The following is a 25,346-nucleotide window of genomic DNA, read 5'->3' on the forward strand; positions in this document are numbered from 1 at the left end:
TTAATCTTCGTATAAGGGGTAAGGAAAGGATCCAGTTTCAGCTTTCTACTTATGGCTAGCCAATTTTCCCAGCACCATTTATTAAATAGGGAATCCTTTCCCCATTTCTTGTTTCTCTCAGGTTTGTCAAAGATCAGATGGCTGTAGATGTGCGGTATTATTTCTGAGGATCTTTTTTTTTTTTTTTTGAAGCAGAGTTTCACTCTTGTTGCCCAGGCTGGAGTGCAATGGCACGATCTCGGCTGACTGCAACCTCTGCCTCCCAGGTTTAAGCGATTCTCCTGCCTCAGCCTCCAGAGTAGCTGGGATTACAGGGTGCCCCCACCACGCCCGGCTAATTTTTGTATTTTTAGTAGAAATGGGGTTTCACCATGTTGGCCAGGCTGGTCTTGAACTCCTGACTTCAGGTGATCCGCCCAGCCTCCCAAAGTGCTGGGATTACAGGCATGAGCCACCACGCCTGGCCAACGAGATACCATTTTGCCACTGATTGGGTTGGCAAGGATTAAAATCTGATAATTTCATATCAGAAGAAATGAAGAAGAGTTAACATTCTCATATCCAGTATACAAAGATGTATACATAGAGACACGGGCACTGTCTTAATAAAAAAAAAATCTGGAAATGGTCAAAATATTCTATGACAGGGTCCTGGATAAATAAATATGATACATACATAGTATGGAATACTATGCAGCCATTAAGAATGAGGTTGATCTTTATATTATATGGAAAGACCTCAACGACATACTAAGTAAAAAAGCAAGGTGCAGAATAAAAAGAATTAAAAATTCTAGAAGGATACACAAGCTACTATTAACAATACTTATCTCTAGAGATTGGGGCTGGAGGATATGGTATGGAGGATTGGAAGGAGACTAACTTCTTACTGTATATCCTTCTGTACTCTGTTTTTTTTTTTTTTTTTTTTTTTTTTTTTTGAGACAGGGTCTCCCTTTGTCACCCATGCTGGAGTGCAGTGGTATGATCATGGCTCACTGCATCCTCGATCTCATGGGCTCAAGTGATCCTCTCATGTCAGCATACTGAGAAGTTGGGACTACAGGCAGTGCCACCATGCCCAACTAATTTTTAAATCTTTGTAGAGACAGGGTCTCACTATGTTGCCCAGGTGGGTCTTGAACTCCTGGGATAAAGTGATTCTCCTGCCTCAGTCCTCCAAGAGCTAGAATTATAAGCATGTTCCACCATGTCTGGCCAAATTTTTAATCATAATTTAAAAACTAGTTTTAGCAAATAAATGATGATGATGGCAGGAATAAACATTGCTTATGAACCTATTATTTTTCAACTACTATGTTAAGTGCTTATGTGCTTCACCTTATTTGCCTTTTCTCAAAAACAGAAACAGTAAATTGGTCACTATTATCCCCCTTGCCATGTGGGTACTAAAGTTTCCAGGGGTGAAGTAACTTGCTCAAGGTGACTCTCTTACCCATCTACCTTCAATAATGAAGCAGAGTATTTACAAAATAGAGAAATACTTTGCAAACTTAAGACAGCCTGAGGCCACCTTCCTGGGCACAGCCTGCATAACCTGGCAATGATTCAAGGAGGTGAAGGGAAGGCAGGACAAAAGGCTGCTGACTGGCTGAGGCCAAATCAAATTTCTGGAAACATCTTATCTCCATATAAAAAACGGGGAGAAGGCCGGGCGCGGTGGCTCAAGCCTGTAATCCCAGCACTTTGGGAGGCCAAGACGGGCGGATCACGAGGTCAGGAGATCGAGACCATCCTGGCTAACACGGTGAAACCCCGTCTCTACTAAAAAATACAAAAAACTAGCCGGGCGAGGTGGCAGGCGCCTGTAGTCCCAGCCACTCAGGAGGCTGAGGCAGGAGAATGGCGTAAACCTGGGAGGCGGAGCTTGCAGTGAGCTGAGATCTGGCCACTGCACTCCAGCCTGGGGGGACAGAGCAAGACTCCGTCTCAAAAAAAAAAAAAAAAAAAAAAACGGGGAGAAGTCATGGGGACCCCAGAGCTATACATTGTTTAAGTAAATAATGCTTGCAACCAGGGACTCAAATATATAAAGCGAGTAGTTCCCTAATTAAATATAAATTAATATCAAAGGCAACACACTTGCAGTTCCATGAAGAGGAAGCTGTCTGAGATCAGCAGAATTTCAAGGTGAGAGCAGGGGCTGAGAAATATCCAGAACAGTCTCCACACCTTAGGACGGTGCTGTGCCAAGTAAGTTTACTGTCTTCTCATTCCTCCATTTTTCCCAATTTTATTAAGAGCCTTATTATTTTTGGGTAATAGACTGCAGTAACATTTTTAAATGCTAGATTTTATTTGTCCTAGGGTCTGCCAGCACATGCTGTAATTAAAATGTTGATTAGTAAACAGTTTAAATATATGACAGACAATGCAGTTAAGGCCTACAGTTAGGTCAATATGTGATTTAGATTTGCCATTTAAAAAATCTCATTTAAATTTTGCATACATTAATCACTACCATACTTCAAGGTTCTGATATCCACCTGACTACAATATTAAAATAAAACTTGCTGCCCCAGGGAAATCCTACTTATTCTTAATTGTTTCGAGGCTTTGATGGGCTTTTAATCTAAGATTAATTTATGCAATTTTAAATAACTCTTCTTATGATTAATAAGCTTGAAAATTAAAAGGAGTCTAAAGCAATTATAATGAGCATTTGGTCATAACCTCATTAGAAGAAGGAGTGAAGGATACAGCACTGGAATTCTTACAAGACTACAATTTAAGGTTACTTTTAGAGAAGTCAGACATAGTTCCTGAAATTGCAAAGGCAGGTTAGCAAAGGTCAGTGTTAAAATGATGGCTAGCTAGATTAGCATACTAATGATTTTCCCTGATAGTGACAGAAAGGACACAGAAAAGAAGATGCAGAAAGAGAGACAAGTCACATGCTGCCAAGCAGCTACAAGCGCTGAACTCGGTTTCCCATTCTTTTGGCTAGAGACCTTCGCAAAATCTGAGAAACAGCCAAAGGGTTAGGACATTCCTACGCACGAATCAGCTTCAGCCAGAGGGTCTGGCCCACCTGGGGCAGGCGGAATCAGTCCTGTTGTCTGCCCTGCCTGCCTATCTGTCTATTATGGACCAGCCACTTCCCTGCTTAAGAACCAACAAGAGCTTCCAACTGCCCCCTACTCTCTGGTGTGGACAGCCGTTACAGATCACACTGGCCCCATGCAGCTAACTTTACCCCATCATTTCCAAGGGTCTTTCTTGCTTTGGCCAGGGTGGGTTCTTCACTGTCCTTGTTCCCTCCGGTCTCAGCCTGTGCCATTTTCTCTCCCTGGAATGTCTTCCCTCTTGTTATTAGCAGTGATGATGATGATAATGACAATGACGATAAAAATGGTTACCATTTATTGAACACTTATTTTATGCCAGACACTGTGCTAAGTGTCTAACATTTTTATCTCACTTGAATTTCACGCTTTGCGATACTCTATTTTTGTAGGTAAGGAACCCAGAGGTGGGGAGCGTTCAGTAACATGCTGCAGGATGGACAGCTAGGAGAGGAAGGGAGAGGGAGGGGAGAAGTTGGCTTTCTGTTGTACCACGACTTTCCAAATTCTGTACTCGGGCCGGAGCCAGGCATCCTCACTGACTACTATGGCCCCTCGGCTACTGTTCCCTGAGCTCCCGCACCACCCAAGCCAGCAGCTTGGCACTCATCCTTCCTTCTCTAAATGCTGCCAATAGGCATGTCTAGTCTGCTCCTGAGGACACAGATGTTTCTTTTTTTTTTTTTGAGATGGAGTCTCACTCTGTCACCTGGGCTGGAATGCAGTGGCCGGATCTCAGCTCACTGCAAGCTCCGCCTCCCGGGTTCACGCCATTCTCCTGCCTCAGCCTCCCGAGTAGCTGGGACTACAGGCGCCCGCCACCTCGCCCGGCTAGTTTTTTGTATTTTTTTTTAGTAGAGACGGGGTTTCACCGTGTTAGCCAGGATGGTCTCGATCTCCTGACCTCGTGATCCGCCCGTCTTGGCCTCCCAAAGTGCTGGGATTACAGGCTTGAGCCACCGCGCCCGGCCATATGTTTCTTATATTCTTTCTGAACCCATCAAGGCACCTCACAGACCTGGACAACAAATACTTGTTGATTAACTGGTTTACAATAATTCTCTCCAACAAGATGCTCATTACGTTTTACCGATAATAACGGGCAGACATGAAAAGTTACAGCTTCCAGTGAGTGGGAAGGAATGTGCTTCATCTTGTTTGGATTTTCAACCACAGAGACTGCTCCAAGAGACTACCAATTCAGTGTACGCCAACTGCAAACATTCGACATACATATAATTTATTCTAAGTCACATTAAGCTTCCCTAAACACATGTATCTTCCAAGAGGCAACAAGCTGGAAATACCCAGGAACATCAGACAGATGAGGAAATTATGACCCAAAGAGGCTGAATGACCTCATGTCCCACGTATGTCTCCCACTTCATAGTTTACAAACACTTTCATAAACTCTATCTTCTATAAGTTAAAAAAAAAAAAACCCAACAACTAAAAGCCCCGTGTGAGGTTGGTATCATTACCCCATTTTACAGATGAAGCAGCTCAGGCTCAGATGGGCTAAGTAAACAGCTGCTGCTTGCCCAGTTTCCTAGAGGTAGTGCCTGTACTTGAAGCTATATTTTCTGATATCCAATTCAATCTCTTTCCGGTTTCCCAGGTTGCTTCTTGGCTCACATTCACACGATAGACGGATTTTCAAGCTTTGAAAGACCATCCTTAGCCTCTCCAGGCTTTACACACAACACGTCCTGTCAGTTGTCAGATCACAAACCCTTCTACCTTTCCACTCCTTCCATCAAGGTCATAGGATGAGCGAGGTCATGGCTCCATGCCAGGGCCCCTGTTGCCCCCACGCCTCCAGCACCTGTGTTGGGGTGTGGACATCTGTGGGTTGTCTTCTCCTCGCTGTTTCCCCTCTCCCTTCATGATGGACCCTGATTGTTTGGCTTCCTGTTTGTGTGACCTGACTACTTTGTATGTATGATGGATTTGTGTTTGCTGGATTAGTGTCTGATAGCCCTCTGTATTCCCTATAGCTGTGCCACTTAAGTAGTTGTCCTGTGAACTGCTTGCTGCTGGCCTGCAATGAGACAAGTAGCCTTGCTGCAATGTGAACCGCATGCAGCTTCCTTCATTCACAAAGTTTTGCTCCAAAAAAAATGTCAGCTGAACTAAACAGAATGTTTTCAGACTGGCCTGATTTATATCCTGCCACAAATTCCTTATCTTCCTGTGTTTAAGAAACAGTTTGGGGCCGGGTGCGGTGGCTCACACCTGTAATCCCAGCACTGTGACAGGCCCAGGCAAGCGGATCACTTGAGGTCAGGAGTTTGAGACCAGCCCGGGCAACATGGGGAAACCCCGTCTCTACTGAAAATACAAAAATTAGCCAGACATGGTGTTGTTCATGTGTAGTCCAGGAAGGGCAGGTGCTGAGTTAGGAGGATCACCTGAGCCTGGGAGATTGAGGCTGCGGTGAGCCAAGATCGTGTCACTGCACTCCAGCCTAGGTGACACAAGACCCTGTCTCAGGGAAAAAACAACAAACAAACAAACAAACTACCATAGGTGCACAGCCCATACTCCGAGTTCAGCTAAACTCTAACACCTCTGCACATACAATGTGCTCAGTAAAAAGTTTGTTGAGTTAAAGGTAATTTCTCCCAAACTCGAGGAACATCATTTCTTGGAAGTTGCCCATTTCTATACCCATGATGGCAGAAGTGGAAAGGTGGAAAGGTTTGTGACCAGACAGCTGTCAGGACACACGCTGCCCTCAGTTTTTGCCAAAACCAAAACAACAATGATTACATAAATTCTAACAGCTTCCCCTCAGATAACCAACTAACAGACCAGGGCAAACTGTTGGTAATTACTTTCTCTTTTGTGTTTTGTCTCTACTGAGGTTCCGGCTTCAACCAGGCCCCCCGCTGCCTGGGGATGGGTGGAGAGTGTGTGCAGCCATCTGCTCTCTGCCTCAACCATGGCCCTGCGGATGCAGCCAGTGGCATTAAGGTGGAAGGGACCATTGGGAGGGAGTTGAGCAAAGCATCCTACTGGGGCTCTGGCTTCACAAGCACACTCTGCTGAAATCCTACAAGTTTCTCTGCATGGTCCTGTATCTGTATTTAGCTTTGTTTTTCTAACTGCAAGAAATAGTTTGAGTTAGCGGAAATTCTCTAAACCACAATAACAATCCTCTGCCTACTATGCAACAATGGGTATAGCTCTGATGTTGTGCAGTAGGACAGTCCTGTGTTCTTCCTGGCTGTGTGACTCTAGGCAAGGAAATTAACCTCTCTGAGCCCCAGTTTATGTATCAATAAAATGGGAGTAAGAATAATCCTTATAGTGTTCATGTGAAGGTCAAATGAGATAACTCAGATGAAAGAATGCCCTAACTTGTTTAAAATGTTTTCTCTTATATAATAAATCCATTTTCTAAAGATTATAAAACAGGATCCTTTCTGGATTCATCTTCAGCCCCAAGTTAGGTGCAATTGTTAGTTCAATCTCTTCAAGTTTGTTTAGAGAAAATAAATTGTAGTATGAATACTGGCTAGTGTGGCTATTAGAGGCTCTGGTACTTTTCCTTATGATACAAGCTGCCTTTCACACATCTGTGCAGAAAATATTCTCACATAAATTCCCAAATGTCCGTGGGTCCCAGCTCACCTGTCACTCCATTCTCAAAGCCTCCCCAGACACCCCTAATGGAAATTCATTTCACCTGTTAAATTCATATCATTTTAATTCAATGACCATTTATTTGAGCATTCTACTCAGGCTGGAGACTGACGCTAGACGCTAAGGATACAAGGATACAAAGATAAGACATGATCTCTTCCTCGAGGGGTTGTGGTCTCCTTTATTGACTGTTACCACAAGTTGCTGCCACAAGTGCGAGGAGTGCACTAATAGAAGTATTAGGGTGAAGGGTGACATGCAAAAGGAAGTCCTCAACCCAACTGAAGCACGCTTAGGAAAACTTCACAGAGGTTGTGCCAGTTGGGTCTCGGAGGTGGAGTAGAAGTTCACCATCTGGCGGTGAGGAAACAGCACAAGCAAAGACATGACTGTGTGAGGATGCCTCACGCGTCTGGGGACTGCCAGAGTTTGGAGCACAGGACTCCACAGGAGTGGCCTGAGGTGAATGGGTAGGCGAAGGTGGGAGGAGAAGGTGAGGGAGGGTCTCTGGCGATTCTCGCATTCTATCCTGTGCTTGGTTGTGTCCACCCTCACCTTCCTCACTGGACTGTGAGCTGGCTGGGGGGTGGGACTTGGGGCTGACATGCTGCCTCCTCGGCGTCAGGCAGGATACTGGGCACAGAGTGGATGCTAAGACATAAAAATGGTGAGTGCAGACTGAAATGCACCTCTGTGATTCCCACATCGGCTTCTCTCCCTTTCTCACAACAGTAGAAAAGGCTTCTGAAATACAAATCTGCACCAGACGTGCAGGGGGTTATAATTCAGCCGGTCCCCTAAAAGCCATCCTTACACCTTCCTTTGGTGCTTAACCCACTTTCCAGATGATGCAGCACTGCTGCCTACACAGGAGATCTGAAAAGGGGGCCATTTCTGAAGGCAGGAAGGAGACAGCGCCCAGCCGAAGCTCTGCTGACCTCCCTGACGGGGGGAGGAAGTCTTGTTTTGGAGAAAGGACTTTCCAATGCAGAGCTGGTGCCACAGGCCCTGCATAAACCAGCATTCCAGGGTTGCCGATCTGCCTTCCCCAGAGTTACAGCAAGAGTATTCCAGAGGCAAAGCTGTGGCTTAAAAAAAAGTCATGTTTAATTTAAAAATTAGAAACTGGAGCAGGCTGTGAGCACAGGGGTTGATTGAAACAAAATTTAAATTCCTGTCAAGCCCATTTAAACACGGGGGCCCTTCATAGACAATTAGCTGCTCCCTGTGAATGCTGAATAAACTCAGGCCTGGTCACTGTGAGAAGAGAGGCACCTACTGTGAGGCGCTGAAAAAAAAAATTAACTAAAATCAGGCTGTATGAAATATTTAGCCTTCCAGTATATCACAGGGGTTTGAAAGTGTAAACAAGACAAAAATCGATTCCTCGGTGCCCTCAAATCAATCCCCCAAAATGGTTAGGGCATCTGTTTCTGCTAAATTTTGTTTACATCGGCAGATTTGCCTTAATTGCAGTTGTTTATCTCTCATTGTCCCTGGGGCCCTAATCTCCCGATTACTAATACTTAACACTCATTTCACATCTAAAGCTACTTCTAATCCTCAACAGGTTTGGGGGGCTCTTAAAATTATTGAAACTGCAGAGGCGGGAGACACTGCCTCTTTGTGAAAGGAACATTTTCTTATCTACTACCAGCTGGGCCCAATCATCACCAGGGATGGCGACAACAAAGGTGCTAAAAGGCTCTTCCACAATGACTGCTGCTCCACTGGGGATTCAGAGGAGAAAAAAGAGCTTTGATGGAAAAATCTGAACAAGAGGCTAAAGCAGTCCAGCCAAATAAAGTTACTGTCATAATCAAATGCTGTCAATCACCATGAAAATCCAATTAAAAATGTTTCAGCACAGCCCTCTTAAGTGGAAAAAATGTACCCTATTTATACAAATTTTTGTCAACTCCACACCAATCCCACAATTAGAAAGTCCTGCTATTAATTGAATCCCCCTCCCCCTCAAATTTAGAAAGAGATGCAGGCCATTCAGAAGCCTTCTGAGGAAGCTAAGACACACACAGGCTAACAATTAAGAGTTAATCGGGTTACATTTGAAAATTCCATTTTCATTTGTGTCAAGGGAACCTTTGCACAAATAAATGAATGGTACCTATTCTCCTACTTCAGAATCAGTGACCATTTATATGAAGAGAACAGAGAAACGGTAAACCAGGATACTGGAAAGAAACTAGTCCACGCTCCAGCAAATGTCTCTCGGTAGACCAAGGCCTAATGTTTAATTCTAATCTTGAAAATTAAATAGAGGACGGTAGGCCCAAATGTCTCCACTGCCTTTCTGTAGTCTCTAAATGGCCAAGTGAACCTCAAATTATCTGCAGGCAGATTTTGCCCCTCAAATAACTCTGTATCTGAAACCACAAGACTCATAATCCCCAAAGGTCTCTCTCAAAACTGCTACAAATTAAAAAGCAAACAACCCATTAAACAAATCCAGCTGGTACAACTGTAAATAGGAGCTTTCTAATATTTTCCCCAGCTCTTAAAATTCCTGGTTAGATTGGTTAATAATTGCTAAGAACTGCATCCATTTATCGGTGTGTACTCAAAGGAAAACAACTTTGCTACCTTCAACAACAATTCCCAAATCCCAGGGACTAGCTTTAGGATCCTTTTATATTTCTCCCACAAACGGCTGAATGTCTCTGGTCTTTTTCAACTGAATCCGTTATTCCCAAGAGCTGGGAAGTGGGTGGCATGCATCTGATGTGCAGACAGATAAAAACCTTTGGGTCCCCTGTCATCAATCTAACAGGCAAAGATGGTGCTAGCCAGGAGGTCTCCTCTAGGTTTTGGCTCTCTAATAACCTCTGGATGTGGAGTTACTTGCTTGAGGTAAATTCTCAAGTGGTCAGAATGCATGCCAAAGATCATACGTGCTGCCTATCACCACCTGGTTAGCACCTCCTAGCTCTGCCCATACATCCAGAGTGGGATGGCTAAACACTGGAGCTGGTTCTGATTGGTAATCCTCATGCTATACTGGTTGTTAAATGTTTTGGATATTATCCCTGTATTCAAATATTCAATATTCAAATATTGCAATATCCTAGAAATTTTATTATTTTGGCACCAAATTTTCTAACCCAGATGATCTCTCTTAGCAGGAAGTCAAACAAAAACCTTTTTTATCTGGCCACATATTCTAGTGTGGCCACCCTAATTTACACTGCATACTGTAATGTCCAGGGATTGCTTGTTCTTGGATTGGTTTCTTCAGCTTTACTCTGAGTTCCTGGAGAACCAGATATATGTCTTGTTTGTCTTTATCTGTTCAGTGTTTACTTTATCTGTACAGTGTTTTACTGGATTGGATTAGAGAGAATAGCATGTGCAACCAACACTGTTTTGCCTAAATGACAGCAGACTAGGATAGGCACTGAATTATAAGATCATGATCCTCCTTCAAGGAACTTACAATCTAGTGGAAGAAAAAAGGTATTAAACCAGTGAGTTTCCCCTCTGGCTGTCCTTGTAATCACCTAGAGAGCTTTAAAGGTTAAAAAAAAAAAAAAAAAAAATTACCTGCTCCCTGGTCAGAGCTTCTTTGATCCGGGTTGGGATCCAGGCATTTTTTTGTTTTGCCTTTTAAACCTCTGAGGTGACTCTGATGAGCTGCTAGGGTTGAGAGCTGCTGTACTACATGGACTAACTTGTGGCCATAAGATGAAGATACAATTAGATGCTGCTCCAACCTAGACACAATACATGCTGAAGGGCTTCAGAGAAGGGAGCACACAACTGTGAAGGCGAAGAGTAGGGAAAAGCCGCAGGGAGGAGGACCAAGACTTTCCAAGGGAGGGGAGAGGAGGTTCTTTTAGGCTGAGGGCACCACTCAAATAACAGAAACTTTTAATGAGCTGAGTCATGGCCAATGAGGGACTAATGTGTAACGTACTTTAAAGACCCACCTTAGCCTCCCCACTGCTGCGAGCTGCTGCGAATCTGGCATGGCACTGAAGAGCAGCCCGACTGATCCACTTTACTCATCCAAGATAACCAAACTCTTCCTGTGTTCAATGAATGCTACACAGCTTCACTGTGCGTTGAAACAAGGTACTGGGAAGATGACAGTCCAATAAAACACGAAAGAGGCATTACAGACATGAGTTCAAATAACTATAATCTTAAACAGGCAAGTCATCACTATACTAAGAGATCTGACTTGACTGATGGAGGAAAAAAGTTATGCTTAACTGGGAAATTAAAACTGTCAGATCACCATGATCAAGGAATGACAGACTTTATCTATATCTCGCTTGCTATGTGCATGTATATAAAGACATATACATACACACACATATTTATCTGCTAAAGTCTTGTGAAAAGATTAAGTGGTCACATCTATGGAAAAACAAAGCCTGTTTTCTTAGGGTTATAATCTCTCTGTTCTTGCTGAAGTGCTAATGTGTCATCAAAAATTCAAATTAAAGCTGTCTGATTTAGTGCGATCTCAAGTATCCAGACAGTGATTCTGCCGTTGTAATTATGTGCAATTAAAAAGGTAAAATCAACTTCTTTACTAGTGGGTTCCTCTTTTTTTTTTTTTTTTTTTTTTTTTTTTTTTTTTTTTTTTTTTTTTTGAGACGGAGTCTCGCTCTGTCGCCCGGGCTGGAGTGCAGTGGCCAGATCTCAGCTCACTGCAAGCTCCGCCTCCCGGGTTCACGCCATTCTCCTGCCTCAGCCTCCCGGGTAGCTGGGACTACAGGCGCCCACCACCTCGCCCGGCTAGTTTTTTGTATTTTTTAGTAGAGACGGGGTTTCACCAGGTTACCCAGGATGGTCTCGATCTCCTGACCTCGTGATCCGCCCATCTCGGCCTCCCAAAGTGCTGGGATTACAGGCTTGAGCCACCGCGCCCGGCTGGTTCCTCTTTATAAGCAGACACAAACAGATTATTTTAATGGTCTTCAGAACTTAAAAAAAAAACCCATGGTTATCAGCTGGGCCCCCTTGCTGTTGTGATGACTTTTGTGCATGATGGAAATATTCAGTTGAAGTTACAATCCCAGCCAGTATTTCTCACTGCAAATTCTGGGTGGCATAGCTAATGAGCTACCTCCAAATGAACAACTGAAAACAAAATGATGTTTACAAGAATGAGTGGCCAGACACATTAGGAGTCTGGCCCTAAAGGTTCATTTTAAAACACACTCCATATGACACAGGTAATAGCTATCTGTAGTGAACTACATTCAAGTTCACAATTTATGAACCATCATTAATATTTTAAAAAGCTTAGATTTTTGCAAGCACAGGGTGGATGAGCACTTTCTAAGGGCGCTATGGAAATGCACCTTTCTTCACATTTGTGCTCAGGGCACAGGTAAGCCCCGGACCAAAATAAACCAAAACTTATCTTTGGCACGTTTAGTAGAATGTGGTGATCATTTCGAATTGATCTGAGCCCAATGTTTCTAGTAAGCAGTAACAGGTAAGAAATCCCCCTATCCTTCTGCTAACCACAAAGGATCATGCTGCTCTCACAGAGGTAAGATCCTTTTCCATCTTTCCTCGTGACTGCCCTAAGACTTGCTGGGGACCCCCTTGTTTACCTGCCTTCATAAGACCTCAGAACCCTCCCTTTTCTTTGAGCCATTCCTCAGTAATAAACACTCTCCCTACTTCAATAGCCTAAATAAAATCACCTTCTTAATTGTCCAGTGCATTTTGTCTTTTATAGCGGTCAGAAGATTTGGGTCTAATAAAGAAACAAAGCCATTTGGTGTGAAGCCCAAAGTCACACTGGAACTTGAGTGCTGGACAGACAAAAATCTAACATCATGGTTACCCAGATTTTTAAAAGGATCATGCAGATGTGCAATTTATCATATACCTTGATCAATTGAGAGAACAACCATCCATACTATCTGAAAATGTAATTACAATCAGGTTTGGAAAAGCAGAAAAGCTACCAGTGACAATTTAATTTAGAGGAGTTAAGTTAACATCTCTTAGCAAGTAATTAAATGTTTAAACAGATTTTTCTAGAGCAGTTTGGTGTTTACTGGCCCCCAAACATTACCACCTCTTATACATAAAGGCTTAGCTGAGAAATGAGATGCCTTCAAGTTTGCAGCTGCTAGGATGACATGAAAGAAAAAAATCCAAAAGTACTATTCTGATTTTAACTGATACCCCGCCTTCTGGACCCACGTCAGCTTGGTGTATTTCCAATGCCACTATTTACTTGCTTTCTAAGCAAAATGTCAAATTTCAATTGCAAACTGCATCCTGTGTTTCTTTTTAGGTGCCTGGATTGAAAACCAAACCTGAGGAAATGCTAAACGCCTTTAAAGGATGCCCTACTCTGGAATGTACAAGGAAATGCACAAAATAACAGGCATTACTAGAACCTAAGGAGAAAACCCATGTTTTTAAACAATTACTAAAGCAGTATAGTAATAGCATAAAGACAATTTCTTCGCCAGCTTGTTTCTCTGAAATTCTCTCTGCCACTGAACAGCTAGAACAGATAATAACTATTAGTAAATCAAACTCCTCTGCAATATCCAGCTGTGCCTCACACATTTACATACAGATAGAATGGGTATATGTTTTTAATATGTATGTGATACGTACTTTTACCACAGCCGAAGTGCATGCTACAAAGGAGGGGGAGAATGGGAATCAGATCAGCATGAGATAATAAAGTGGCCTAGATAAAGTATTAGCCAGCGATTGATCTCAAACCGGGATGCCGCTTCTTCTGACCTGATTACTTACTATGCATAGATTCCATTAAATAGAGCTTAGACATGGAAAGCTTCTGGAAACACTCTAAATGCATAGAAAGATCTACCGTACTCTGAGCCCAAATTGTAACTGTGTGGGTGCCCACAGCCCACACTTTCCCTGCTCAAGTTAAGGCCCACAGTCAGGCTAGGCAGGGAGGTTAAAGGGCTGCCTGACAGCTGGTGCAAAGCCCTGCTGAACCCCACAGAAAGCACCCCACCCCCACCCCCAAGCAGGCAGTTTCCTGCGGAGTGAACACCGCCCTCCCTACAGTCAGCTCCTGGCCAAGTAACTCTAAAGGGCAGAAGCAAGGGAGCTTAACAATCATTGAGGGTCAGGGTCCCCTTTGAAAAATGAAACAGTCATGAATTCCTGTTTTTGGATGAAAAGGCACATCTCCACATGCATAGATAACTTTGGATGTAATTTCTGGGGCTCTGACTTCCTAAAGTCACAGACCATTGGTCAGGGGCTGCCCCCTCGGTTTTGCAGATAAACTGAAGTGGAGAGGGGATGGGGAGTTGGCTGAGGTTATACAGTGAAGCAACGTGGTGGAGGTTCTCCCTGCTAAGTCACATCCTGACTTTAGCTACCAAATAACTCTGAAGGAAGATTAATTCCTCAGAAGGAATTCCTTGTGGTTTAGAGAAGCGAATGGTGTATACAGTAATGTCTCACATATCCCTTTTATTTCAAAATATTTAAACACAGAAGTTGAATAGTAAAACCAACCTGAACCCCCATCTTAATGCTCTCATCTTAAGCTGTCTTTGTTCCTGAGTTTAAGGGTCTGATTTTTATGTTTTAGGATCTTTCATTTTGATTACTGACAATTAAGGGAAAATTTCTCTACCATCTTTGCATTATTGCTGTCTCCCTTCTTGCTGCAGTCCTACCAATCCTTTCCGACTTCCCTTCTTGCTGCAGTCCTACCAATCCTTTCCGACTGGCAAGGGGCTGGCTTTTTCCCACATAAGCCATGGAATCCCTGCATTGTCTGAAGCCTGCTGAGCATTCTGTCTGCTACCTCCTCAGGGTCTCCACTGTCTGAAAATTTGTCCCTAAGTTTATTGGTCCCAGTTCACAGAGCTGGGGCAGCACTGACACAGGTCTTTCCTGTGAGTTGCGGCAGTGTGATTTAAAAGCAGATTCTTTAATAATGGAATCATTATCACAGGAAAATAATTGGAGGTGGAGGTGGAGGTGGGGGTGGGGTTCTACCTGTCTGGTGTCGGCATGCTGAATGTTCTTGGCTGCCTACATGCTTACTTTACCTTTAAAGCAGGGTTTAAAGCTGACTTCTGATTTCTGCAATTGGCTCTTAAAGAGTTGAAAGTCACAACTTTTCAAGGATGAGGGACCTCCCTATACATGAATGGGAGTCCATTCAAGGTAATTGACTCAAGAAAAAAGATCCATGTGGATAGGTGTGCTGTTTCCAGAGTTCCTTCTACAGAAGTGGAATGTCTTAAGAGATTGCCCAGCTGGTGGTGAATATGTTGCCTATTTGAACTCCACCAGGTTAATGTCGAAGGGGTTTCTGTTCCAGCAGGCACTAGAGGCTTCACATTGCTCTGAAAATGTCTGAGACTGAGATATACCTATGCTTTGCCCATCCTGTTTTCTTTGCCTGGAATGGCCCCTTCAAAGGTCTCTATTAAAATTCACTTCATCCTCCAAAGGCCCCTTTCAAATGCTACCTTCTCTACCCAGTTTTTCCTCATTTCCCCAAGTGGATCTCCACAGAACTCTGCAGTTCTTTTATAATAGTTACTTCATTCTAGTTATCTGTATACTTACTATAGCCCAAAAAGACTATCTGTGTGGCTTCCTCTACTTTATATCTTCTAGAACAAGACTGTGCACAGTGGTCTATCAACTACCAAATTCAATTATTTACTGGGTTCAGAGATCTCTTAGGATGATGTAGATGCTGATGATAAAACTTTTGAGAGAACTTCTGAGGTAGCTTAATGGCTACATGCCAGAAAACCACAGCAGCTCAAATGTATCCTGGCCTCCCCAAAATGTGAGCATTAAATGAATTTCTTAGTCCAACTTTAAAATACTTCCACTTAGGACATAAAAACCGAAAACCATCATAAGAACAACCACACAAAGTGGAGGGCATAAAATAACTAAACAACTAAATGAGTTCTAACACTGAGATTTAAATGGTCTCCAAATTCTAACCTTGAGTTTTACACTCATCTTTAAGACTGACATGGTCAAAAACTGCCAAGATGATGATTTTATGACTTGATAAGGGGTATTCTGGTATAAACAGTGACCCTATCACCTAAGTGCCCACACTGCATTGCCCAGACCCAGGAGTAAGGGTGATCTGGCCCACCAGTCCTATATTCTAATTTACTTAGGTTGGGATTTGCTGTGTTTGCTGGTCAAGGTCACATCTGGAGTTCATATAAGAGTTCCCAAATAGTGAATTTATAACTTCCAGTATTTCCAGCTGCCCATCTCTTATTTTCTTTCTTTGATTTGGAAATGGAGGCCTACAGGGAAACCTTGACAATCCTGCAGACCTCACATCTGAAGCGGCCCATGCAGCCCATGCTGGTACCCTGCTGGCTGGAGTAACCGTGCTTGGGAGATAAACTGCTCTTTTTGTGAAAGGCACAGGCCCCCACCCAGAGTGACAAATGGGCTCTACAGTTCATGCATTCCAGAGGAGGCTCTCGGCTTCCAGATGGGAGCACCATCAAATAGGTTGTAGGCGGGGAGAGAAAAGGAAAAATTAAAGCCATTAATATGCTGGAAGGAATAAAGAGGCTGGTTCCTTAAGATTGGGCCCCTAGGATGTGGCTCAGGTTCCTTAAGACAAAAGAAAACCCACTTTCTTTCCCATCCCCTATTGGGCCCAGTTTTTGCCCAAAGTCCAGGCAGGGCTCACTCTCTGACCACAGCAGCTTCACATATAGTCTATTGTTCCCTGACTCCTCACTGAGCCCTGCCAAAGCAGTGGTGCCTCACCACTGCTATACTTCTGGGAATGCATTCATTTAAAATCAAACAGTGAGCAGTACTAGAAATAATGTTAAATTAAGTATGGAATGGTGCTTCCTGTGACTACATTTTTCATTGCATTTTATTGATTTATTGATATTTATTAATTAAAAATGTGGGACAGCACACAACAGGGTGTAGAGTTGTAAAGAGATATATCTAAATACCTATGTTCTCTCTCTCTCTCTCTCTCTCTGTCACACACACACACACACACACACACACACACACACACACACACAATCACTCGCTTTCAAGGCACTGAAAGTACTCACCCTTTAGCCTTGTCTTTATGTCTTTATGATGTGCCACCCTGGATTGGTGTTCCTTACCAATATATACATCCATATACATTTATGGGTGTATGTGTGATCTGCAGATGTTTTATTTATAAGCGGCCAACTCATTGTAGCATTGAAACATGCATTTACAAACAAATATCTGTTTTATGAAATGTTATTCCTTTGTTTTAATAGCTGAGCTATCCAGCCATAGCATAATAATACACAAGGTAAATGGGTCTCCATCTCTAGAACCTGTTCCAAGTTTTCTCAAATGTGACTAACTGCAAGAATTTTCCAACCATCAAAGAGACCAAAAAAAGAGACCAGTTTATTCTAGACACTGAAACCTGCAGAGTTATAAATTGCAGAGGTTTTTAGGGGTGATCTTTAACTTGAAACTACCCTGAAAACTGAGATTTTGCTCTAGGGAACATGAAGGAGGAAAGTACCTTCCTGAAAAGCAGTCATGATGCAAAAAGGAAATGTACTGTTATTTTATATTCAAGGATGAAATCCATATTATACAGAAGTTGGGGCACTGAAACTGTTTATTAGGTTGGAATACAAAGGATGAAAACCTCTGAACTGGTATCTGTAAAATGTGTATTGTTTAAAGAAGGTGAAAGAAAATTGGTAGGAATTTGCTCTGACTGTAGAAATCTAAAGGCAGGGAATGGTATGCAAAACATTAGACAGAACAGACTATAATTATTATTTACTAATGCTCGATCCTAACGTTATTCTAACAGCTTGTGCATTGTCAAATCAACAATCTGCACTAAATAAATGACCATTTGGGAATTGTTAGGAGCATCTCTCTTCCTCTCCCTGCTTGACTAAAAACTGTCATTTGCAATCAAAGAAAGCTGCCTTGGAGCTGAGAACACAGCACTCGCAGCCTTGTAGCTGTCTCTTTCTGAGGAAAGACCAAAGATTCATATTAACTTGATCTTTTGCAGCCAGTTTGATTTCATTCTACATGAACCTAAGAGGACTCCATGCCACATTCAGAAATTTTTTGCAGAATTGCACTAAAAACTTATTGCACTGATGATCTTCTGTTAACAATCCTCTGAATTCTAAAAGGTTTAATAGCAAATGAGGATAAAGAGTAACCTACATTAAGTTTGTGACCCTTGATGAGGCAAATGAAAAGAGTTCTGCATTAACTTTCAAAAAGGTGGTGGGTTTTTAAAAAGTAAAAACTATTATCTGAGGATATGAGCTTCAAAAACATCTACCCAAATGAAGTAAATAATGTTGCCTTTTCAGAGCCTATGGCTGTTTTAAATTCCATTCTGGACTTTTAAACAGAATGTTAAACATAAATATGTAACTGAGAATTCTAATGTAACTAAAAAAATACACTTACCATCAATTCTTCAGGTGCTGGCCTTTCTTTTGGCTGTTTTCGCATACTATAGTGGAGAGAAAAAAACTGCTCATATTATCTGTGTCATTTGTATATTTTTGCTGTAATTTCTACCCATGGCTATTTGTACTGGAATTTGAATGTTTTCAAAATTCATCATGTTCAATTCTCGGCCAAAGTATTAGCATATATTCCCTTTCTTTTATTTTGGTCTTTACTTAATCACATTTCTGGGGGACATTATGAGTAAGAAACAAAAAGTTTTTTTCTTACTTTTTCATTTAAAAAATATTTTGCAACACAATAAAGAATGAATTTAACCTAAATGTATCCTAATTCTACTTTTGAAGTTAATTTGAAAAAAGCAGCAATATTCTCTTATTGACTCAATTATCAATTTATTTCAAACTTAAATTTACAGAATATGCTTTTTTTTTTGTAATTGGGATAAGACAGTAAGGAAAGAAACATGACTGTAGAGTCAAATGAGAATACATCTCATTCTTTCACTATTACTCCAAATAACAAGAAGTATATAAAACAGGTCAGGAATCTAGATAATGCTACAAAATTACAAGTGGCTTGCTGTAGATTATCTTGACTTGCATTTGTTTTGGCAACAAGGCAAGTTGATAATTAATTAAACCGCTGTGGGACAGCTAAATTTGTTTAAGCTGCTTAAAGAATCACATTCTTCATGCAAAATATTTGTCTTCCATGCATTAGATATAATTAGTAGCTGTAACATGTACTTAGCTATGTGATGAAGCACTCACACATGGGATGGAGGTGACTGTGGGCAGCTGCCTACTTGATGGCTGTATTTGTTCTAAACTCAGAGTGTCCATGGGATAAAGTCATGAAAAGAGATTGCTGCTTCTATCACTTGGAAAAATCACACGGATGCTTTTTTCTTTATATAAGGCATTCTTCTAATAAGCAAGAAGAAAACTCTTCATATAATCTCTGCATTTGCTGACAATACTTTTTTAAAAACAGATTTAATGATCATTTGGTAAACAAGAATTGGAGTTATGAACCATTAATAACATCGAGGACATTTGCCTTCCCTATAAATAACCATATGCACCTCTCAAATACTGCATCCATTAGCAACTAATTCAAGCTGTCTCGCCAGTGGAGTTGGTAACAGTCCTAATCTGACATTCCAAAGTAGCTGTATCTCTTGGGAAAACAAGGCTATTACCCACTATCATTTCTGTTTCGGCTTGACATCTGTGGAAATTTGAATACAGGTTATCCCTCCCTCTGTCTCCATAAAACTTTTAAATAATAGCTGATTAATTTTTTGGACAGGAGGGAGGTGAAGCCTTATCCACTTTTCTCCCTGCTGCTCAGACCAGCCCCACCCCCAGGTTGATCTCAGACCACACAGCGAGATAAGATTAGCGCTGCGATCCTGTCACAAATCCAACATCTCCTCCAGAGCAGAGAGGGTGATGCCCAAACCAGGCGCTCCAGGCAGTAGAGGAATCGCATGGTTTGTGTTTCAATTTTTGCATTTCAAAATGAGGCATTACCATGTGTAAAACACACGGTACACATTACCATGTGTTTTAGGAATTCCATGTAAAGGAAATTAAGAGGGATATATATTTCTGGGTAATGGTTCTAACATCATTAAGGAGCTTCAAAACAGCTCAGGATTCCAGTGTTTAATCAATATGTACACTTTTTTTCCAACATGGCATGCTTTGGAAATAAAATGTTTTCAGAGTAAAAATAGTTTTTAAAAGCTACACTATATTATATAAGTATTTTAAATAAATAGAAACAGTGTTAATAAAATTTTTTTAATTGGGGAGAAAAATTTCTTCCCCACATATATTTTCTATGGAATATAAACTGTATGAGACATTTTTATTAAGAGGTAACATGTTACACTTAGTCAAAAAGGTGATAAAGCTTGACATTTATATTAAGGAATATTTCTTGGTTTCCCTTTAGCGTCATCATCAGACGGATCACGGTGGGAGGGGAAGGGGATGGCGCACAATGATTTTGGTTAGCAAGAATCCTGATAGCATTACTTTGCCAGACACAAGGGTTTCTTTCGGTGGTGTCTGCCCATTCATTTTCCAGCAGTGGACATGACTCTGGGAGAATGAGGACTTTGGTGAAGGAGGGAAAGGAGACCAACGTAGTTAAGAAGGAGTTGCGGTTGGTTTTGTCTCCTGCTTTGAGGACGATGATTCCTATATTCCTGAATTCCTCCTCTCTCCTGGGTAATTTCTCTGTGCTGGAGTGAGGGAGAGGGCAGGGGAATACCTTGGCCTCCCAAGGTCATATCAGTCCTGCAGGACGAGGGAAGAGGGAAATGATGGTGAAGGGGTAATAAAAGAAAGATGTGGTCTGCTAGGAGGAAAAAGGCAGAAGGCTGGCAAAGAACCTCCTTGGCAGTAAAATGCTTGTTTCTTCAGGTATAAAATGACAAGGAGTTGCCTAGAGGCTCTGAGGGCCCCGTGGCTCTTCTCAGTTCTTTAAGGGTTAAAGTGGGCTGAACTGTTTTCATAGTCTTCCAAATGTCAAATTTCATGAAATGGGACCCCAGTATTGTATTTAAAATACAACCAAAGATAAAAGTTATTTACTGAAAATCCGATGAATTAATAAACTATGCTGTTTCCACTAAGTGACAGACAGTTTTATGGGTAACTTGAGGTTACATTAATAAAAATAAGCTTCGTACGTCTGTTCAATAGGGGCTATAAAATTGTGTATTTCTTTTTTTAAAAAAAGGATGGCAACAGTATCTGTGCTTAAAGAAGTATCTTGACTTTCAGCTGTTTATTAAATCAGGAAAAAGGCTCTGAAGTATGCTTATGACCCTTTGTGTAAATAACGTTTACATAATTTAAACAATTTCTTCAGCTTTGCCGCCCCATCTGCCCAAGGCCCCGAAGTCCCTCCTGTCTCCAAAAGGAAGCAGGGAGAGCCATAAGGTCTCACGGAGCTGCCGAGTTAATGGCATGTATCATTTACATTGAGGGCATGGCATGTTTGTAAACGGGCTCACCACTGAGTGATGAAATGTACAAACGGCTCCGAGAACTCTCCAACTGGAAGGACGGGCGAATCCTGGGATGGAGGAAAAACATGTCACCAAAAGTCACAACAGTTCCTTCTCTTTCTTTATATTCCCCATCCACCCATGTGAAGGAGCAGTGTAAAGATGAATACAATGAAAATAAGGCCTCATCCAATTAAAAAGACTGTCTTTACCCTATTCCACACATTTAGGTAAAAATGCCAAATTTTAACCCACACATATTTTACAATGGTGAGAAACATGAGAGCTGAGAGAGAGGGGAGGTGAAAAAAGGACAATGATAGCCACAGGGTAGGAGAGAAGGTAGGGAAAGTGTAAATGAGAAATTAATGATTATTTAAGTAACACACAAATGGTCTTGTAATTAACAAAGAGCTGTGAAATTATTCTTGTGTTGACCTTTGTTTCTTTTACCGGATTTGCTATTTATTTACACTTTCCTTTTTACTTACATTTATTTGTATATTCAACTGCTCTTTACTGTTTGCCCCTAATAGAATAATTTGGATCAGATTTCTTTTTTTTTTTTTTTTTTTTTTTACTTGAATAGAAAGGCTTTTATAGGGAAAGCTGTTTCCTGAAAAGGAATTTCAACCTATTTGCCAGTCTAGGCAGACTCCTCATATGAGAAAGCCAGTGAATTAAGGATACAATGAAAAACTCCCAACTTGACCACCAACCAAAACTGGGATGGAGGTGGGAGTCAGTCAAAAAAGCAGAAAACTACACAGCAACAAACCACCACCACCACGCAACACAGAGAGCAAACCTCATTACCGTTAGCAAAGGAAGGCTTTAAGAATTTAGGAGTTTTTCCAAGAATGACAGAGAGCGCCACTGTGTTTATAGTGTAACAGCTCAGGATGTAATGAAATTACACTGCAGAGTACTTTAACAGTCATCTCATTAGACCTACAGTTGGAACAAGAGAGCCACATAAAGTAGGCAGCTGCAAATGACTCCATTCTCATCTATTCTCATTTGCTATTAAAAATACCTTTCGGCGGCTTTTTTCCTCCCTGACATCCCTACACAAAGTGCCCTGCAAAGTATGATACATGCACCTATTTAAATTAACAAAGGAATGACTTATTTTAATCTCACTGTGCTTTGGAGTGCTTTGGCCATTTGGATGAGCAATATATCATTACATACAACCTTCCAGCGCTGCAGGCAAGAAACTCAGAGCATGCAGCATTTGGTGGGAGCCAAACAATTTCTCCAGCACACAACTGTGTCAAATGCATGCATGTATTCATTATTGAGAACGAGAGGAAATAGCTTTGATGTAGTGGAAAAAAGAAGATGATAAAAGCACCTCTGCAATATGCGTGTCATTATCAATGGTGGCAGATAGATACAATTGCACAGCCTCCTATGTGATTAGTAAATATACATATAATTGCTGTGGCCAATTATCAGAAAAATGAGATCGGTAATTACAAGACAGAAAATTAACTAGAACTCTTATTAAGGCTTTGTTTCCAATTCAAACAATTGGAAACTGCTGGATAATACAATTAAATCAAAAGGAACTAAGGGGGTCAAGGCAGCCAAAAAACAAAACAAAACAAAAAACAAACAACAAAAAAACCCAAAGAGGCTACAAGAAAAGAAACACGAACCAAATGTTTCTTGTTTTTGCGTATCTGTCCTCTTTGAATTTCATCTATTCATCCAGAAGAAGGGATGGTTAGTAATTCTAAAATTAAAATTCTCATCAGTAGAGAAAGGTTAAGAGGAAAACAAAGGAAAAATGGGAGTGAAATAAAATCTTGCCAAGTTCAAAGGATTACATGCAGGCATTACATAGAGAGGACATGAAAAACGGGGGTGGATGTGTGGCTGATGAAACAGTCCACTCAAAAGAAACAAGACACGAAATAGCATGACAAGGCCTCAATAAAGGTATATAAAATGGCCACAGAAGTCCCATCGGTTTGAAGAGCAAAAATAAAACATGATATCAATTTCAGCTGCAGCCTGTTTTAGGAAAGCCATATATATCACCAAGCCTATAAGATTCTACAAGGCCCAGTTCAAGAAATGACATTTTACTGTCTCAAAAACCATTAGTAAAAAGATAGTTCAAAGTCTGAGGTGTAAAAATTATGGACTCTGATCAGTGAGGAAGCTTCTCTAAGTCATCGCTTCATGGATTTTTTTTGAGGGTGTAGTACTGAAAGTATCTGAGTAGTAATTGCTCTAAAATGCAATATTTAGGAAAATAAAAGCCTGCTATCTTAATGTGGTTCAATATTTACCAAGATGCTTAAAATTCTGGACTGGCTTTCTATAAAGATCCGGTATAAAACATGATGCTAACGTGGGCCTCTTCTCAAAGTATGATATCAAAAGTAAATCAATGAATTATAGACTAGCAATATGATGATGAAGTCATGTAAAAACGGATGAGAAACAAAATGAGGAAATGTGACATTTTGCATGGGTAGTTAATTTTATTTAAGACCTGATATTGTAGCCTGTTAAGTTCCTCATATTATAAAACTAAGGAACACTGGGTGGTACCCATGAATAATTTATTTCACTTCCTAAAATGCCAGCCCAAGTCGACTTTGCAGAACCACAGCGAGTGGATTCTCATCTCAGTGGTGCCTGGAAAGAATCACTCATTAAAGATGTGGGGGAAATTCTAATCTCCATGCACAATGCCAGATACTTATTTTTGTTTTAAAATCCATGTCTCCTGCATCCCTCAAGGGAGAATCTTCTGAGATGCAGAAGACTGACTGGTAGGGGGATGGTGAGAATGCCACACATAAACACTGGGCAAAGGCATTTTCTGAGAATCTCCAACTCCACACAAGTATGAAGGCTGTTAACACTCCAAAGGAAAGCAAATGAATATACCTGAGAGAGTTCTCTGCACTGCAGGACTTGACAGTATACTTTTCTCTTTTTAAAGCAAATAAAATTACAAAGTTAGTTTTGATCAGGATGTGAAAGATCTCCAAGAACCTGTCTATGTTGTTATCTAATTCACATACGTGAGGAGGGAGGCATACAGTAAATTTGCACTCCAGTTTCACTGTAGCTCACAGGAAGGGAAAGTATCTAGTCATCGGAGTGGTTCAGAGACTCTAGTAAACCAGTTGCTGCTACATCCCAAAAATGCCCTTTATGAAATATGGGTTCTGGCAAGATGGAGAAATATATTTCAAAAATTTAAATGTGGGTTGAAGAAGCAGTTACACCGAATTCTCAGTACTGGTTGACACTGACTCTAAATTGTTAATGAAAGTCACTCTCTTTAAGACCTTGGGTGCCATACTTCACCTTAAGGGCTTTTTTTTCAGATGCTTTTTCATTGAACTTCTAAGCACAGAGGTATAGAACGAAGCAGTGGACACAACCTTAACCAAAAGCCTCAATCTGAGAGTCTAGTCTCAAATCAACTTTAGAGTTCTGCTGAAGTGACACAAGCTGGTTCTTGTTATCAAGCCGGCAACTGTTACATAAAAACAGCTGCCATAAACCATTTTAGTAAGCAATTCTGGTCATCAAGGAGGACAGTTTCCAAGCCTCAGAGGTTTCAGTAACTACCTGGTCAGCCCCTTTTGCTAAACAACTGGAACACAAGCATGCAGGACGCTAGAGAACAGCGAAGGACAATAGGAAAAAGTTTGAGTGATGCCTTTGCCTTGTGAATAATGAACAGTTCAAGAAGGTCAACCCATTACAACTGAAACTGTTTAATTATTAATTATGCACAATCTATGAGCAAAAGGACAAGTTCAGAATGCTTAATGTATGTTAACTTCAACTGGACTCTCTCTGGGTATTTTGTTATTAGCACTTGTCAGCAAGGTACTCAGGCATAAAAAAAGGCAAGTAGCAGAAAATGTGTGTGTGTGTGTGTGTGTGTACCTGCACACTCAAAGAGCTGGTGGAGGAGACAAGGCAGGAAGAGGTCCAATTCCAACCACAGCTGCTGCTAGTTCACTTACAGAGTAAGTGTGCTAGTAAGTATATTTAGTGACCTTGAAAGCAGGCAGATAAGCTGGATATTCCAAACACAGAAATCATCAATGAGAAAAATGCTTTCAATATTCAAGGAATATTCTTTTTTTAAA

The 25,346-nt window shown here is 41.3% G+C and overlaps 1 protein-coding gene across 6 annotated transcripts in view; it reads right to left on the reverse strand.

Annotated features, from left to right (window-relative positions):
- The window catches only part of MAP2K5 (mitogen-activated protein kinase kinase 5), a 268,775-nt gene that overhangs the window by 18,450 nt on the left and 224,979 nt on the right, over window positions 1–25,346 (reverse strand). For all 6 annotated transcript variants that reach the window (XM_030930285.1, XM_030930283.1, XM_030930282.1 and 3 more), the window contains 2 exons: window positions 21,220–21,281; window positions 18,183–18,228 (listed from right to left, as the gene is read on the reverse strand). In XM_030930285.1, the coding sequence (XP_030786145.1) occupies window positions 18,183–18,228; window positions 21,220–21,281 (108 nt within the window). The remainder of the gene's footprint in view (window positions 1–18,182; window positions 18,229–21,219; window positions 21,282–25,346) is intronic.

Source organism: Rhinopithecus roxellana, chromosome 5 (assembly GCF_007565055.1).
Source record: "Rhinopithecus roxellana isolate Shanxi Qingling chromosome 5, ASM756505v1, whole genome shotgun sequence".
NCBI classification, from domain to species: Eukaryota; Metazoa; Chordata; class Mammalia; order Primates; family Cercopithecidae; genus Rhinopithecus; species Rhinopithecus roxellana.